General features: G+C 36.0%; 1 protein-coding gene across 8 annotated transcripts in view; it reads right to left on the bottom strand.

Annotated features, from left to right (window-relative positions):
* Window positions 1–18,976, bottom strand: part of NFIB (nuclear factor I B) — a 241,099-nt gene that overhangs the window by 98,962 nt on the left and 123,161 nt on the right. For all 8 annotated transcript variants that reach the window (XM_032139821.2, XM_032139823.2, XM_058431226.1 and 5 more), the window contains exon 3: window positions 6,660–6,713. In XM_032139821.2, coding sequence (XP_031995712.1) covers window positions 6,660–6,713 — 54 coding nt within the window. The remainder of the gene's footprint in view (window positions 1–6,659; window positions 6,714–18,976) is intronic.

Raw genomic sequence — 18,976 nt, 5'->3', positions numbered from 1 at the left:
TTGCTCATTCTCCTGATGACCCTTACAATCCTTCAAGGGAAAATTTTAATTCCAAAGTTCATGCTCTTTTCACTCCACCATGCCACCTACAACGGTGGGAAATGGTATTTCACAACTTTGAACTCCTACAACATCTGCGTTGTAACATTAATATTTAGTCTTTATCTTAAATATAAATACATATGTAATATATATTTCATATATTATAATTATGTATATATTATTTTGTATATTTTATGAACAAAAACATTTGGGAAAAGCAAGGTTCATGTGTAACTCACATTTTTATCTTCTCCAGTATCTAGCCGAGTGTGATGCATACAATAGATGCTCAATAAATATCTGTTGGCTGAAAAATCTACCTTTAGACAGCTCTTTCTGAATTGTTTATGGTTCTTGGTATAAAATGGTGTGTATTTTACACAAGGGCAAATGGCTGTCTCTGCTTCTAATGATGAGTTGACTCAAATGTAGTATTTAATTGTTAACTGAGCAATCGTTAGGCAATTAATATTATTTGTTATCTGATAGAGTAGGTGACTGGGGAGACATGGAAAAATCTCCTTCTCTCAGGACCTTACAAGATATTCCTAAATTGTCCCCTTTTTTTTCCTCTTTCATATTAAGTATTACAAATAATCAGTCTAGAAGCACTGTGGAGGCTGGGCATGGTGCCAACTGCTATGCAGATCAACCTTTCATGAGTGGGCTGTATACAAGTTCCCATAATGTACCCTGTAAAATTATGTAGCTGAGGGCTATGCGTTCTTCTGGCTTTTTAAGACTAATTTGTGAAAGAAACACTTCCCTCATCCTCTCTTCCTTTACTCTGAATCCTATTCTAAATTTGAACATTTAAGAACTTTATTGAATGTGATGTCTCTCAACAAGTTAGAGGATAAAGAAGAAAAATATTTTAAAACAAAATACATTAAAAAAAAAAAGTCCTTTGATTTTAGCAATGACCCATACAGACCTCATTCTCAAACTACTTAAAGGCTTTACCTACGATGTCATGTCTTACCTGCCATTAACCAGTCCTTTCAGCATCTTTCTCCAAATATTTTTATGAAAAGAGAGTCTATTTATAGTCGAATGCACACTGTCTAGTGCCAAAGTTTAAAATCACCTTTTAAGTATCATGAAATAGTGCATTTTTCCTCATTAAAAACATCTTGATCCTAACGGACACAATAAATGAGGACATGAGAAGGAATAGACATGAATTTATTAAGAAGTGAATGAGGCCGGGTGTGGTGGCTCATGCCTGTAATCCCAGCACTTTGGGAGGCTGAGGCAGGTGGATCATGAGGTCAGGAGTTCGAGACCAGCCTGGCCAACATGGTGAAACCCCATCTCTACTAAAAATAGAAAAAATTAGCCAGGCACGGTGGCAGGCGCCTGTAATCCCAGCTACTCAGGTGACTGAGGCAGGAGAATCGCTTGAACCCAGGAGGCAGAGGTTGCAGTGAGCCGAGATCGCACCACTGCACTCCAGCCTGGGCGACAGAGTGAGACTCCATCTCAAAAAAATTTTAAAAAGTGAATGATGACTGAAAAAGCCAGAGTAAATTTCTCTTTTCTTTGGCTTTGACTTTGAACACCATATTCCAAGATAAAACGTGGTATGAGGTCCTCAAGGACCTATGCGAATTTATCTGCCTTTATGTACAGATTTAAAAGTACTAAGTGTGTCCTAAATTCTAAGATTTGAAAACTCAAGCAAATACCGGCTCTAGTGATCTCAACAGATGAACAGATGACAATGAATACTGCAGATTTTGAACTAGTTTTCCTAATAATTACTTGGTTCATTTCTATTAGTTTTATGACAACCTTCTGTTGGCTTTGATTTCAGTATCTATAAAATAACATTGGAGAGAGTGCTATCTCAAAATTTTTATGACTAAAGAATTTCTTTCTTTTTTTTTTTTTTTTTTTTGAGATGGAGTCTTGCTCTGTCGTCCAGGCTGGAGTGCAGTGGCGTGATCTCGGCTAACTGCAAGCTCCGCCTCCCGGGTTCACGCCATTCTCCTGCCTCAGACTCCCCAGCAGCTGAGACTACAGGTGCCCGCCACCACGCCTGGCTAATTTTTTTGTATTTTTAGTAGAGACGGGGTTTTACCGTGTTAGCCAGGATGGTGTCGATCTCCTGACCTCAGGATCCACTCACCTCGGCCTCCCAAAGTGCTAGGATTACAGGCATGAGCCACCGCACCCAGCCAGCGACTTAAAGAATTTCTTAAGTGCAAGATAAGCACATAGCTATCGTTAATAGATAATCCTTCTTTGATTTACTCAATTATTTATTTAGTGTCATCCTTGCTCCAGAGAGGATCTAAGGTGGCCTTACTTGAGGTACACCCAATATATAATCCTACTGGTTTCCAGAGGTGTTGCCACACTGCACACATGTCAACACACAAAATAGCACAAGCACCTATAAAACCTACAAAAAGGAAAGTAGCATGTTAAGTCCATGTTATTCCAGGTAAGAAAGTTCTGCTTAATGATACTAGAAAGGCCCCAAAAGTTTATATCATAAAATTTGCAAAAACTGCCCTAGGATTTAACATGTCTTTGTCATATTACCAGCATAGAATTCCCCACAAAACTACAGCTTTCCTGAACTCCAAAATAAGACATTAGTTTGGAATTGACTTAAAAGCAAAAATCTGAATTCTAGATTGCTATGTTTTCCTTGGATTTTACCCATTCTAGCATTAGGCAAGTGATTGAGATTGGGAAATCTTAAAGATCATAGTCCAAAGAATGTAGACACACAAAGTAATAAAGCAAGTCAAAGCTAATTTCCAAAGATTACAATCCAATCAATCACACATTTCCTAAAAGTAGCAGTGGAGTTTTTAATTATTAAAGGTAAAAAGAGATCCATGTCTAAGTCCCATAATTAATGGTCTACCCTCATTTGGTCCACAAGAGTTGCTTGCTATAGCCAAGAGAGGACATTTTTAGTTCTACTGCTCAGGAGGGATTAACTTGTTAAAAAAAAAAAAGAAAGAGGAGAAGAAGAAGAAAGGAAGAAGAAGAAGAAGAAGAAGAAGAAGAAGAAGAAGAAGAGGAAGAGGAAGAGGAAGAGGAAGAGGAAGAGGAAGAGGAAGAGGAAGAAGGAGAAGGAGAAGGAGAAGGAGAAGAAGAAGAAGAAGAAGAAGAAGAAGAAGAAGAAGAAGAAGAAGAAGAAGAAGAAGAAGACGAAGAAGAAGGAGAAGAAGAAAATATAAATATAAAACTTCTGACTCTATCATAAACAAGGCAAATGTGTATCCCTAGAAAAATGAAGTGCTTAGCGCTTCTCAGCCAAAATTGCAATGCCATGTCCTTGGGTGCTATCTGAGTTGTAGAGCACCTTCACTCTGCAAAGATTATGGCGCCCATCCCTGCCACATAACAAAGAACGCAAACAAAATATTAAGTCACAAATAGTTTAAAGAAATACCATAAAGGCTACTTAAAAGCTCTATAAAATAACAAATGACAAAAAATTACTTAAATATTTTATAAAATAATATCAAATAGTCCTTCTTCCAAAAATATGTTGCCTTTGTTGCTTGTGCTTAAATACTAATTCCAACACAGAAACTCAAGGTAAGAACTAAAGGCCTATCTGTAGATGTCCATACTATAGTTTGAAAAGCTTTAGGGTCACCCTTCAGAAGTTCTAAGTCAGTAAGAAAGTAGTCTCAAAGTCAAGTCTGATGCTGGAGAAAAGCGAAGCCAGAGGAGGTGTTAAGTTTGTGGGTAGGCATATGCATCTGCACTTATAGGATGATCGGATGGGAGTCCACCTTCAAGTCAACAGTGGGGAACAGATTTCAAAGAGCCTATATCTCCAAAAAGGCTTGAATTTTTGCCATCTCTTCCCAAGCTGTTGGGGAATAAACACAGGAATAGACGGTAGCAATTTCCATGGGTTGCACATCTCCCAGTGGAAAACTACCAGTGATAAGAAAGTGTTGGTATTCAAGGTGATCTTTTTCAAAAGCTTAGCTTGTATTTGGTATAACAATTCAAGCAACAAAGTGATTTGATTGTTTCATTGCTTGTGGTGGTAGATTGAATATTCTCATACATGGATCATGCCTTCTCAAGATACGGCATGTCAATTTTGGAGATTTCATATTGTGGCCGAGGCCAGAATACAGAGATAAAAAGAGCTTCCTAAAGATAAATTATGTCCTAAAATACCAAATATGCTTATACTTAAAAAAGAAGCTTTTAATAGAAAGTAAAATTTACTCCAATTGACTATAAAACAAAAAACTTAATAAGTTCTAGTTGTTCACATTTAAAATTAGAAAACATTTTATATTCTAGGTTTAATTTATTACAAAGTATTACAAAACAAACTCTTAAGCTCATAAAAAATTCTTTAATAATCTCTATCGTTAAGTCCAAAATAGAATTCCTTAATAAGTCTTATGGTTGAGTTCATGGTATTATAATACACAAGGCATATTAAAATCAATATTTTACATTCTGGATAATTAAATAAAATTCTAATTATATTCCATTTAAGTTGGGTATAATATGTATTTTATATTACATTCTGGCTCTAAAAAAAATAGAATCTATGTACGATTTACATATATACAATTTTCAACTAATCATAAAATGTATTTGTCTGTAGCATCCCAGTTTCAGGACAGTCTCAAAAAGGTTTGAGTTCCAAGGAAAATTTAAAACGGAAAAAAATCAGAGGTGTTCTACCTTGGTTGTTTTTGTTTGCCATGTTATATGCAAACAGAGAAATAAAGAGATGCTATATCGAATGTAGCAAAAACGAAATTTTAACCAAGCTTCTTGACAAATATTGAAAAATCGAATGACGTTACATAACTATTCAAGGATTATTTATTCAGCTCAAGTAGAGAACAGTTTTAGATGAGTGTAATTCCTTCTGTAGATGTTCAGAAATGCACTTCAAACAATAACTGCTTTATTAGTTTCAAATCAAGCTTTCATTCAAATGCAGAAAACATATCCGTTGTTTAGTCCGACTTATAATAGCTATCAACTCTTTTTCTACCAAAGGTTCCCCTCTACTCCTACCTCATTCTTTGTAAGAGGAGTAAGGAGACTTTTAAAAAATGTTTGGATAAAATTCATTTTGTCTATCATGCAACACAGGGAAAATATCAGTTAATTAAAAAGAAAAAAATCTTTGTAAAGTTAAAAGACCTTGTAAGTTAATGAAATATTCTGAACTTCAGAAAATTTTTGACAAAATTTATTATATTCTAAGTAGCCTTTTTGGAAAGATAACTAAAATAATATCAATCCTCCATTCACACACAACAAAATAAAATAAATCTAACTGGGAATTACATTTTAAATTATTCTGTTTTTAATGTTTTGCACGCAATGTACAGTAATATTTAAATGATTTATGAAGAAAATGAAAAATCAACTTAGCAGACATTTTTAAACCTGTGTTTAATTAGAACTTTTTATCTTTGAAGTGTATACTACCTTTGTCAACAATATGATTTTGTACAATACAGAATTGATAAATATTTGGAAAAAGATAATTTTTCTAAAATAAAAAAACATAGACAGGACTCAGAAAAATACAGTCTGTTTTGATTTTGCATTTTTACTTGTATATCTACTTGCTGTATCTTTCTAAAATCATTTTAAGACAAAATTGGTCTGATAAACTTTCTTGCAATTTTGGGTATTTCAGCCTCATATTAGCTAAGCACGACTTCAAGGAAGATCAAACGATGGAGGACCTAAAAACTAAGTCTACCTGAGGAAACTTTTCCTATTACTTCGTATAAACTTTCTGGTTTATTTTCAACGAAAAGACAGATGAGATTGTTTGGGGAGGTGGGGGGCATGTGTAGCTGGTTCGGGGTTTTTGTGTTTGGTTTTGTTTTTGTTAGTTTATTCTTAGAGCACTCTTTTACTAAAGTCACCAATATAATTCACATTCTTTTAATAATGAAAAACTGCTTGTGCTAGTTTTATCTCATGAGAAAAAACACTGCTCCTAAATCAAAAGCAAAATGCTGTATGTTCAGAGCTATATGAAGACAGCCAAGTTATAAAAGCCCATTTTCAGATCTGGAACAACTTCTGAAAACAAAGAGGGTATTTGGGATACCTTATGCTAAAGAAAAAAAAAAAAATCCTGCTTTCATTATTTCCTGATTCTGGAGATCCAATAAAAACTTTATGGAATAAAAAGTCTTGCAAAAATCCTTCCGTGGAAACATAACCAACCACTCCCACCCCCAACCCCCTTTTAAAGTAATGAGAGTTGATAAACTATAATTACAGTATGGAAATTTTTACGTTTTCTTATGAGTTTTAAAAGAAAGATTAAAAGGCTCATTGGCTTTTCAAACAGCAATTATTTTAGCACCTAAAAGATACACAACTAAAATATATGCGTATTTATTTTCAAAGAAACACCAACACAAATTAAAACATTGGTGATTAGGTAGATACTGATGACGCCAATATAAAAGTATTTGCCACTGCAAAGGGCCTAAGCACAATCACATCTTGTCCCAATCATACCTGCCTGCCAGAACAAAATAGGCAGCTGACCAATTATGGGGTGTTTATCTATACAGTGGTACCTTTGTTCTCCAACAATGTCAGATTGCAAACGTCCTGGAACACATATTTACCTGGAGGATTCTTGGCAGGATCATTGTGGCTTGGACTTCCTGATTGTCCAGAATCTGTAAAGAAATCACAGAAAATGTTTTCTTTTTAATTTGTTTTGAAAGAATTTCACAATCCTCAAAGGACTCGAAAAAAAGTTTTTAAGGTATAAAAATGAAGTTGAGTGCTTAAATAAAATATACTTTCCCAAACCTTTTGATAGAAACATTTTACTCATCAAACTACACGAATGCATATACATATTTCTATGTCAAAAGAAAAACACAAGTATTGATCTACAATTTTCTGGGGCTAGAGCAAGGTTTTTTTGAAACAAAAGATTTGGCTACAAAGCCACTGGAGATGGTTTGAAGGTTAGGCAAATATTGAGGCCTGTCAGTAGCAATATGAAATAAAGCAGATATATTCTCTTAAAAATGCAATCTGAGTGTAATTAAACATGCATTTAAAAGCCTGAAAGTATGTTTTTATTCAATGAGTAAAATACACAGAAATGAGAGTCCGCTTTTCCAGGATTTCACACACAAGTACACATACCCATTCCAATAATCCCCCAACCTACTGGATCCAGGCCCAGATTTATCTACATCCTATAATAGCAATCGATTTGCAAACACCAAGGAAAGCATAAATTACTAGGTAGAAACCAACATGGCTTTGTGGAGAGCAAATGGTTGGATCAATTTAATTTCCACCCATGACAGATGGACAGACTTTGCAGGTAAGGAGGAAGAGATCAATGTCGTATATCTGAATTTCCTACCCCATATTATTCCTCATTGATGCTACAGAAAGAAACGTGGAAGACATACAACTGTTAGGCAACATGCCTTTTCGGACTGATCTGACACTGTTGTGTTTTGCTCACTCCTCTTCCCTCGTCCCCTCTGCATTTATCTGTGTCATTTGCCCCATATTATTATACACTTACTTGCAAGTTGCTTTGTAATCTTCTTTTATTGGTTCTAGCATTTAAGTTTTGTCTCCCCAACTAAATTGCATACTCCTAAGCAGAGGCAGAGATTCTGTCTACTTCTTTTGTGTCTTCCTCAGTGTGCTGTTCATGGCTGTGAATGCACTAGGCTTGCAGTAAACGCCGGAGGAATGGATGGCTCAGCTCCAGCAGCCTCTTTACTTGCCTAGAAAAGGCAATTTTGAACTTGATAATGAATTTCAACAAAATTTGATAGGTGGGGCACAAATGACGGCTCTGTCATGTACTGCCATATACTGACAAGTCTCTTCCCCCAAACCTTGCCATTATACTTGAGCCAAGAAAGTGATTCGGTTAAGCAGGAAAATCATATGCTGGTTTTTTTCATCGGGGTTATTCTGTCCTTCCAGGTAAGTGATTAACATACTGAAATTGCTGCTTCTACTATTAAATGCAAGAACATCCTGTTAGTTTCTTCTCATATGAAACCTGGTTATTTATTTCTGCCCTTTGCCTCATGCCTGTTAGCTTAGATTTAATGCCGAGATCAGAATTTTACCCCTTCATCCCATTTCCTTGTCTTTTCGGTTTTATTTTAGAACAGATTTCATGAAATCTTAGCAAGCATATTTAGTGATTCCCACATTTTCCTCCAATTGTTTCCTGATTTTTCAAAATGAAAGTAAAGAAACTAGAAATGACCATTCTTCATCCGGCTCAAGTCTCCTAAAGACAGTCAGAGAGCTGAGAACTCTCTGAAAATCTCTCTCATCTCCCACGAAGTCCGCTTACTACTTTTTCTGAAATCAAGGCAAGATTCAGTGACTTATAAATTAGGAGATCAATCTTCTTCGTTCTACATTCTTTTAAAAAAAAATGATACAATATGGGCCACTTTCCAGGCCTGGAGTATGATAGCTACATAAAAATGATAAATCATAACTTTTTGCTATAGCATCAGCTATTTTTCCCTTGAGTTCCTCTGACAAATGTCTCTCAGCATTGATATTACATTCCAGTTTAATTTCTCAAGTGATTCTAACATTTTTTAGGAATTCCTACTTATGTATATAATACACCCACTGACCAGAGCCTCCCTATGTTTTACTTTCCCTCCAAAGCTATCTCACTCTTATGAAGGTCTAGACATGCACCCCTCAAGTTGGCTAATGCCAAGCTTGTGATGACACCTGAGATAGTTAAAGTTGTTAATTGTTGCAGCAGTCGCCTTATTTCAGGAGTTGTAGACTCTCCATGAGCCTTAGCATGTTTAGTTACAGCAACTTCAAAATGGTGCCACAAAACTCTTTTCCATCATCTGTTGCTAAAATTTGGGTCCAGCAGAGAAAAGAATGAAAAGTCTCTTCCATTCGTAAGAAACTATCCAGCTAGAACAATGGCATCCGCTGTTAGCACAACATCCCACTTGGGAAACTCTATTCTTTTCTGCTGTAAATTACTTTTTCTTCTCATTTCCAACAACTGCAGACCAACTTCTTCGATTGAAAAAATATACTTACTAAAAAAACCACAAGTATTTGAGGGAAAGCTGAAGTAGACCCTAAATTTGAGGCACACATTTGCTTTTTGTAACAATTCCACTTTCTAAAATGATCTGGTGTTTACTGGCACACAATGACAGACTTTCCTTCATACGCCAAAGCCCGTGCCTTCTCATGAAATAAAACAGTGTATACTGTGTCTCAGAAACACAGGAGAGGGCCCTCTCAGTGAACAAATGATAGAGCATTTACTTTTCAGACTGTAAATTCTAACACTATAATCTACTCTTAACTCTTATGTCACCTTATATCGGTCACTTAATTCCAACTGCTGGAAAAGGAAGTAATCAGGGAGTCGTGGTTGGCAGAGAAACCAAAAATGAACTGTTATTGTGGTTGACTTCAGAGAAGGAATTATTCAGACCACATCTAAACCCCTTCCAATTCACCACCTAGGTCAAATTACTCTATACCCAAAGGTTTTATTTAACCACTTCCATCACTTTGCTCAACCTCCCTCTCTCTCTCTCTCTCTCTCTCTCTGTGTGTGTGTGTGTGTGTGTGTGTGTACTTAATATGTTACAGTGAAGGCTGGCTCTGTCCCTCACTAGTGGCATGATCTTGTACAAGACTTAAGAGTCTTGGTGTCTGGATCTTGAAAACTGCAATAATATTATCTACCTTGTAAAATCATTGCAAGAGTCTATCATATTAAGCACCAAAAGCATTGGGTCAGACATAGTCTACATTATCAGTAAATAAAAGATATTAATATTAAGCATAGAGCCACATTAAAAATGATTAATATATTTAATGGTTTAAACATATTAAAATGAAAAAAATTAATCATTTTTAATGTGGCTCTATGCTTAATAATAACTGACTTTTAGGAAGAAAGGGAGAAAAGGGACATAACTAAGTTCTGTCCATCCCAACACACGCATCTAAAAATGACTGGTGGGTTGACTGAGCATGGAGAAGTGTGTGCCCATCTGAGAAATCCTGTGTAAATGCTTTCACCCCTCACTCCCCAAAAGGGAGGAGCCCACTGCTCTTCAAGTCTCTTAGCAGCTGTCATGCTCAAAAGGCAGTAGATACCAGCCAGTTGATGAAAATTACCTTCTAGAAGGCTGAAGTCTTTGAGGAACAAGGCTGCTAAGAGTTGTGAGCTGCCCAGCATCTGGGTCTGGTGTCCGGAAAAAAAAAAAATTATTATTTTTTTTTTTTTTGAGACAGAGTCTTGCTCTGTCACCCAGGCTAGATGCAGTAGCACTATCTCAGCTCACTGAAGCCTCCACCTCCTGGGTTCAAGCGATTCTTGTGCTTCAGCCTCTCGAGTAGCTAGGACTACAGGCGCACACCACCACACCCAGCTAGTTTTTGCATTTTTTGGTAGAGATGGGGTTTCACCATGTTGGTCAGGCTGGTCTTGAACTCCTGGCCTGAAGTGAGCCGCCCACCTCAGCCTCCCAAAGTGCTAGGATTACATGTGTCAGCCACCACACCCAGTTTAGTGTCTGGAAAGATTTTGATGCAGTAGAGAAAAAGAGAGGAGTTTTTGAAGGCAGCCAACCAAAACCAGTCCTCCCTCATTCCCTTCCACCTCTCATTTTATCTTCCTTGATCTCATTCTCTACTTTCTACATTTCTGTGTTGTCTCTTTCTGACTTGACTGGGCATAATGTTGAACTGAAATAAATTTTGTATTACATACTTATAAAAGTTTCATGTTCCTCATTCTTTAAGTGTGGGTTAAACATATGTTTATTCTTCTAAAAAAAAAAGTAATGAAGTTAGTTCTAAATTACTATATTTTAAACTCAATCAGTTCCTTCTTCTCCAGGTTAAAGATTCTCCAGGAACAAGAAAAGGTTCACATTCGTGCAGGACCCTTACCAACTTTTCAATCCTTTCGTCCACTCCTTTTTTAAAAAGCAGTCAATCTCTCGTGGCTCTTCTAATGCCTAAGCTTTACCTAAGGAGTGAGAAGTTTTTCCTATGACCCAATTTTATGGAAGATCCTAGGACACATAAGTGATCAAACGGCTTGTCCAAAGTTACACAGCAACTATTAAAACTTATGTTCTTTATATGGACAGCCTATTCAGACACAATACTTCTTGAATCATTATGATGCAATCCTAAAATAATGCAAAGCCAAATGATTTTTCAGTAGTTTAAATGTTTCTGGGAAACTTACCTTCCCCTAACTTCCCTCACCCTTCCCACCATTCACCAATACATTCAAAATCTTTTTCAGAATCTTTTTTTTAAACCTTTAGCTATTTTCTATATCTAAGTTGGAAGTAATTATTAGTATCACTGAACTCCATACACTAATTGATGTTTTAAAGAGAGGCCAATTCTATAAATCAAATTTAGTTTGGATTGTCTCCATTAAGCAGAGGAAATTCTAATGTTTTATGGACAATCTGGTGGAAGCTCTGTAAGATGTGTGTTAAATATATATGACAATAAATAAATAATAGCCTGTAAAGTATTTCTTACTGAGCACTAACTTTCTGGAGTAGATACACTGCAACTACCTGAGGTAAATAAATCATCAAAATTGTCAAATTTTTTTGTAGGTCATTAATGTAAACATCATTTAAATGTAAATCAATTAAGATTTATGCTCACGCCTATAAATCCCAGCACTTTTGGAGGCCAAGGCAGGCTGACTGCTTGAGGCCAGGAGTTTGAGACCAGCCTGTCCAACATGGTGAAACCCCGTCTCTACCAAAAAATACAAAAAAGTAGCCAGGTGTGGTGGCACACACCTGTAATCCCAGCTACTTGAGAGGCTGAGACATGAGAATCACTTGGACCTAGGAGGTGGAGGTTGCAGTGAGCCAAGATCGGCTCATGTATTCCAAACTCTTGGTAATGTTTGGAACACAGCACGTGCTCTGTAAGGCTTATTACATTTATATTTAATTTACAATAATGACCTTTAAATATTGTTTTTAAAAAAAGAATATACACTCTATGCCATGTAGAAGCTCAGAGGCTGCCTGAAGCGACAGAAATATACAAATAAAAAAATACATAAATCAAGAGGGGACAGATTATTCTTCCTAGGAAAGGGGGGCAAGGGCATATCATAAAAGACATCAAAAGAAGGTGGCCTTAGGAACAATGCCGTGAAAAAACGACCTGATTTCCCACCTTTCTAAGACATACTTCACTCTTTTCCCAAGATGATCTTTATAAGACCCAAAACTGATTAAGCTAAACATCTGCTAAAACCTTTACATATATTCTGAAAATAGTATGCCATTCATGGCACCTTGATCTGGTCCCCATCAGCACCTGGGTCATACTTTAGCCTTTTGATTCCTCGTGTGTCTCCTGCATTTGATGTCTCCAAGTCTGTGCATAATGTTCCCCCTTTTTTCTCCCTGACGTCCCCCATGGTGAGGTCATCCCCTTTAGATCCTCAACAATATGACATGAAGTCTATTGCCCTATTTAGCCTTATAGCCCGAATCTTTGGGATAGGGCCTGGCACATTCGGTTAAGTCAAATGAACAGAAAACCATCAGTCTATAAACTATAAAAGTGCACAAAAAAGAAAGACAAAGCATACCGCTCTGTGTAAAATCATACATTAGAAGTCAAACAGATAAATTTCTTGTGGCAAGCCAGGGAAACAGACACACAATTTCCAGGGCTAAGTCTCTCAGTCTAATGTAAAGCTCAATCCTACTTCCCAACTCCCTGAAGAAATATTTGGAAACAAGATAGGGTGGATAAGACATACTATTTTGAGTCAGAAATTATTTTTTGTCCATCTCTTATAAAGAGAATAAATGTTTGGTGAAGGTCCACGTCCCTACTTTGCAAGCACTGGGCCAAGACAGTTTTAATGACCTTTATATATCAACTTTCTACTCCTAGATGAAACTTCTTTTAGGAACTCCTTTTATTCTCTGACACCATAGCTTGAGGATCAACAGAAAAAAGACAACTGGAGAAGCATAATTTTAATTTATAACGATTTTAGTGCAAAGAAGGAGCTGTACAAGGTGAGTTTTCAGGTCCCCTGTGGCTCTAAAATTCTATGATTCCATAACAATATAGCTTTTATATCAAGGGATATCAGAGGAGTAAATGAAACCCACACTGTAACCTGTTAACCTACAGACAGCCTCTTGCTAGAACTAAACTTAGTCATCATGTGATAAAAGGCCCCTTTGTCATAGTCCTTTGCCTTAAGCAGGTGAAGAAATAGCCCATTGTCAATGAAAGAATACCATGAGATTTTTTTTAAGGCTTAGAACAGTCTCTTTCTCTCTAAAACATTATTAATTGATAATATAACAGTATATTTTTACAATTAAATAGATAACATGCCAGAAACAAGACGCAACAGGTAAGAAACAAAAGCTTGAGGGAAGGAATACAAATGCATGTATTTTATAGTAGGGAAAGAAAAAGGTAAAACAAAAACATCTGTATTATTAAGGGTAATGGAGAGCAAACTATTCTCCTTGGGCCAAACCTTCTTCTCTCTTCCCCTCTCTCTGCCCAAAGTTTTCTGCCTCACCCTTTGCAGTTTACTGTCTCCCATAACTGATTCCTTGGGATTTATAGAACACTAGCTTTCCATAATCAAGATTCCTATTACATAATTTGGTTTATTTTTTTCCAGCACAGTTAAAACACTAGGCAGCTTCAGTTTTAATGGAAGGTTGCTTCATTGCTTTGGGTGACACAAAATTATAGTTTTACATTATTTTATTTTCTCTCTATTAGATGTGTATTAAAATAAGACAACGAAAGAACATGGGAAAAATGAGTGATTTCCTTGCCTCTCATAAGCATGTGAATGTTTGGGAAATGGTTTCTCTCTCTCTCTCTCTCTCCCTCCTTCATTCTTCTCTCCTCTCTCTCTCTCTCTGTGTATGTGTGTGCCTGTGTCTCCCTTTATCTCCTGTCTCTCTCTCTCTGCTTCTGTCTCCGTATTTCTGTCTCTCTGTCTCTTTTCAATAGGGCATTAAATTATCTGGAGTCCACTTCACTGCAAAACTTGGTTAACAAGCTGTTCATGGGAAGTTTTAACTTTATCACTTTGTTAATGGAATCCTTGATCTTGTTTGTTTCTTTTGTTTGTTTGTTTTCTTGTTTGTTTGTTTAGTGAATCTGTACTCCTCCTAAACCCAGTTCTCAGCAATAAGAGAAATTAGACCTCTCTGAATATTTTGGCAGAACCAACATAACATTTGGGAGATGCAGTTTCCTGCATATTTTAAACCGTTTACTATTTCAAATCTGAAGTCCTATATCTTCAGATCCCTCTTTCTGTTGGTTAATATTGATTTTAAAATATATGTTTGATTTAGCAAAACGCATAGTTTAAAAAGATATTGCTACATTTAAGATCTTCATGATAAAGTAATTTCATTAACCAAAGAAAACTATAGAACAAGACAGTAGATATATAATATATCCTATTTCATTCCTGAACACTCCAGTTGTTTTATCATTAAGCTTTCTTTTAAAAAGCCACTTTTTTGCTTAACAAGGAGATTAGGTTCAAAGAGTCATATCCCAAGGATTAAAATAAGGATTTGTTAGGGCTCAAGACTGAAATTTGTCCACAGGGAATTAACTGAAAAAATAGGCCACTGAAATTTAAGGTGGAAAAAAAATCATGTATCAAAAATCATATATCAAAAAAAAAATCAAAGCAAATCATTCTACCACAGGGGACTACTAATGAAACCCCTGCAAGTATGAAACCCCTGCACAAAAAGTGTTAAACCTGCCAACATCTCTGACCAGAGGGCTGTGGTACTTCATTAAGTAGTACCAACCCACCCACCACAACAATGGGAAGCTAGGATAATCATATCTGACCTTTCTGCCCTAACCTAAGATTAAGTTCAATGACTTTCTACTGATCTAGGGATTGAGTGAAACAAAGGTCATAATCAGGATCACCTACAGTTCTTGCTTTTGAAGGCTTTAACCTATAGAATGCAAAAACACCGTACTGGTCATTGTCAAGATTGCTGACTTTCTACAGTGTGTTTTCAATTAAGTAAATAAAACGTGGTAATTAAATCAAGATTGCATAATATGTTTTTGATTTGTAATCTTATTTAAATTAATTAACTGACTCAATCCTTGCTTAGTTTTTAAACTGGTCGAGTTAGGGAAAGAGTCCCTGGGAGCAAATCCAGTTTTCTATCTTTAAAAACAAGGCAAAGCAATCTGGCATACTTAAAAATATATATTAAATGCACCAGCATAATATAAATACAGAGGCAAGGGTGCTAATGTAGAGGAGGGAAGAGTTTTATGGCATGATTTTGACTAAAAGAAATAGCTCGCGCACTAGAGAGAAATAAACTAAAACATTATTTATTCAAAACATTTCTTTTCGAATTTTATGAAGATTGCATATTTGTTGGAAGCAAAACATTTCCAGCTGTATTTTAAGTTTCTGAAGAGAGTTGTAAGATTTATAATCTTTCATAAATGCTGCCCATATCTTATATTAGATGAACACGCCACTGAGTACTTTGAGGAACAATTTGCCAACGCAGTTTGCCACATGAAAATAATAAAGTCCCTTCCAAAACCCAGTCAGATCCAGTAGGAAAAGATGAGATGAATGTTCTGTCTTTTCCATCTGGGAAACATTTTGGACTTCAGCTATGCTATGTAATATACATTTTTTCCCCTTGGAAACCAAGAAACCTGCATTTTACAGCAAGGTATGTAGTGCAAAGAAAATGTTGGTGAAATAAGAATCTGGAAATGAAAAACCAGAATGTCATCAGACTCAAGAACATAATCATGAAGGCAAATTGAAAAATCAATGCAGAATTTCAACATAAACCAAATGCGATGTTTATGATCTTATTAGTCTTAAATTTTTCTCTTAAAAGGAAAGCATAGAAAAATAAGTGCTGTTTCACCTCCAAAGTCCTGAACAGCATTTATGTTACTACCTAGCACCATGACTTACATATCTGGTTTATCCTGGAGTCTTCACGCATTATTCTAAATCCCACACATACAACACTCTTGTGTACACATGGTCCCTCTGTGCTATGTTATTTCATGTATTTTCCCCAAACTTAATATATCTAGGTTAAAATCAGATGTAAGACTTTCTAATATTTCATTGGCAATCTTTCTTCTCAGGGAGCAGGACATGTTCTCTCCAAACTGTCTGGAGAGTCAGAACTCCTGGGTTCTATTCGTCAACTGCCAAGCACTTGTACGCTGACTCTAAGCAAACCATTTCATGCATGAATCAGTTTTCATCTTGCCCAGTCGCAACTGGTTAAGGAAAGGAAAGGGTTTCGTCTTAGTTGTTTTCAAAGGAATTAGAAATAATAGGAAAAACATAATTTCACACAACAGTGAAATATGCACAAGTATTTTTGTGGAAAAAGGCTATGAGATATATATATTTAATGTTCTTTAAGGTTTAATTAGTACTCCTCCTCCTCCTAAAAAAAAAAAATCCCCACCTAGTTGGTTGCACTGCCCCTTGCAAACGCTGATAACACAGGTAATTGAAGGACTGGGTTAGAGTGCAACTCTTCTGCTACATTTTAAAATCCATGGGGTCAAAAAACATGTTATTCTTATTCACTGCCCTAGCATATTCCTGGCACATATTAGACGCTCAATCAATATGTGTTGAATGACTAACCACTGTTTTACAGAGAACAAGATGATGACTGGTAGCAGTTAAAACAGTTCATCTTCCTTAAATTACAAACAAACTGCCAGTAATACCAATCATAACTTTTAGTTTTTGATTATTATCTATACATATTCTAATTTTTAAGTTTCTACAACCTCTCTACAAATACAAATGTAGTGACTGACTCAGTGACCAAAAGGTCACATCCTTATTTTTTCATTGCTCATTTTTTCATAGGCATATGTTCCTAAAAATTTTTTTAAATTGGATACAGATTTCTCTATTATGTTAGCTAAAAAGATACTTTGCCAAATCATTAACATGTTTATGTTTATATCATTATGTGACCTTAGAGAGAAGAAACTGGATGGGTTTTTTACATCTTATGTTACCTACATGTGATTAATAACCAGTCCTTGTTTTATTATTAAATTATGGCTCTTAAGTATGTGATAATATATTCATATAAAAATAAATGTATATACTTCATCTCAAGATGCACAACAATTAACTGGATAACAGAGTAAGATGACGCATAGCCTACTTTCTACGAAGGTAAAGTAGATTTGTATGTGGGGTATTCATTACTGATTCTGTTCATAAAATAACTTTACCATAATTAGAGGAAAAAAATTAGATAAGTCATTTGATGAACAGGAAACTTGCTGATGTGGCAGATAATAGCATTAAATGTCCTAACAGTTCCTTGATAAGTGGTTCAAAGAACTTCTGTCCCCATGTTTTCAAGGCAAAAGTTAGTATACCAGGAATAAAACTACTTGAATAATGCATCATTGAACCAGCATTTTTGAAAAGGGATAAAATGAGGAAACAAATGAGGAGACAGTAACTTCCTCTTGCAAATTAAAACTGTGCATACAAAGAAAGGAACTCAATTATATTGATAAAATAAAAACAAAAAAATAGCTAACATGATTTTCCTTTTTTAAAAAGAGAAGGTCAAGAATATTCTAATAAGTGAAATAATGTGTGTGAAAGAACTTTGAAAAGTTTACAAGCTCACAGAGACATGAAGATGGGGCATTTCATGGGGCAATATTCTTTCAAACAGTCACTTTAAGAGAACAGTTTAAAATACAGATAATCCTGGCCAGGCACGGTGGCACATGCCTTTAATCCCAACAATACAGGAGGCTGAGGTGGGTGGATAACCTGAGGTCAGGAGTTCAAGACCAGCCTGGCCAACATAATGAAATTCCATCTCTACTAAAAATACAATAATTAGCTGGGCGTAGTGGTGGGTGCCTGTAGTCCCAACTACTTGGGAGGCTGAAGTGGGAGGATCACCTGAGGTCAGGAGTTCGAGACCAGCCTGGCCAACATGGTGAAATTCCACCTCTACTAAAAATACAATAATTAGCTGGGCATAGCAGTGGGTGCCTGTAGTCCCAACTACTTGGGAGGCTAAGGTGGGAGGATCATTTGAGCCCTGGAGGTTGAGGCTGCAGTGAGCTGAGATTACACCACTGCACTCCAGCCTCGGTGACAGAGTGAGACCCTATCTTGAAAAAAATAAACAAAAATAAAAAAATACAGATAATTATAACCAAGAATAATAAAGAATAACAGAAGCCCACCATGAAATCTACTACTCATTACTATGGTTTTTGGGAAATGGGAAAATAAATGATGAGGGGCATGTTCACTTGCTATATCCATTTTAAAGATGGGAACTGAGAGTATAATGGCGCAGAGCTGTGTACCAGGTGCTCAAAATTCCTCCCATTTTGTCTTGTTACTCATTTTATCTTTAATAGAGATTCAAATCAACTCCTTATGATTCAAAAATGCCTAAGCCAAATCCAAAGAGTATGAAAAAATCAAGGTTCTGCATAATGTCCCATCCATATGCCTTAACCCTGAATGATATCAAACCTATGTAATCTTAGACATCAATGCCTTCCAGATGTGACAAAATTTTAACACAGACCAACTTCAAGCTTTTTACTGCAGACTCATCTCCCATGTTCATAAAGATTATTTTCATTGCACGTACCATTACATATGGCTAATGTTTAATTTTCCAAATTGATTATTATGCTGCCATTTCAAAACTGACATTGCCTTCCAATCCAATCAAAAAACAAACTATGCGGCATAGTCAACCTCCAATAAACACACACACAAAAACAAGAAATCACATCATTATTTCCAAGTTCTAGATAGTGCCTGGTTACAAGACCAGTTGAACTT

This window comes from Hylobates moloch, unplaced genomic scaffold (genome assembly GCF_009828535.3).
Source record: "Hylobates moloch isolate HMO894 unplaced genomic scaffold, HMol_V3 SCAFFOLD_19, whole genome shotgun sequence".
In the NCBI taxonomy this organism is placed as follows: domain Eukaryota; kingdom Metazoa; phylum Chordata; class Mammalia; order Primates; family Hylobatidae; genus Hylobates; species Hylobates moloch.
Note: the sequence above shows the minus strand (reverse complement) of the source record. Positions and strands in the feature narration are given on the sequence as shown.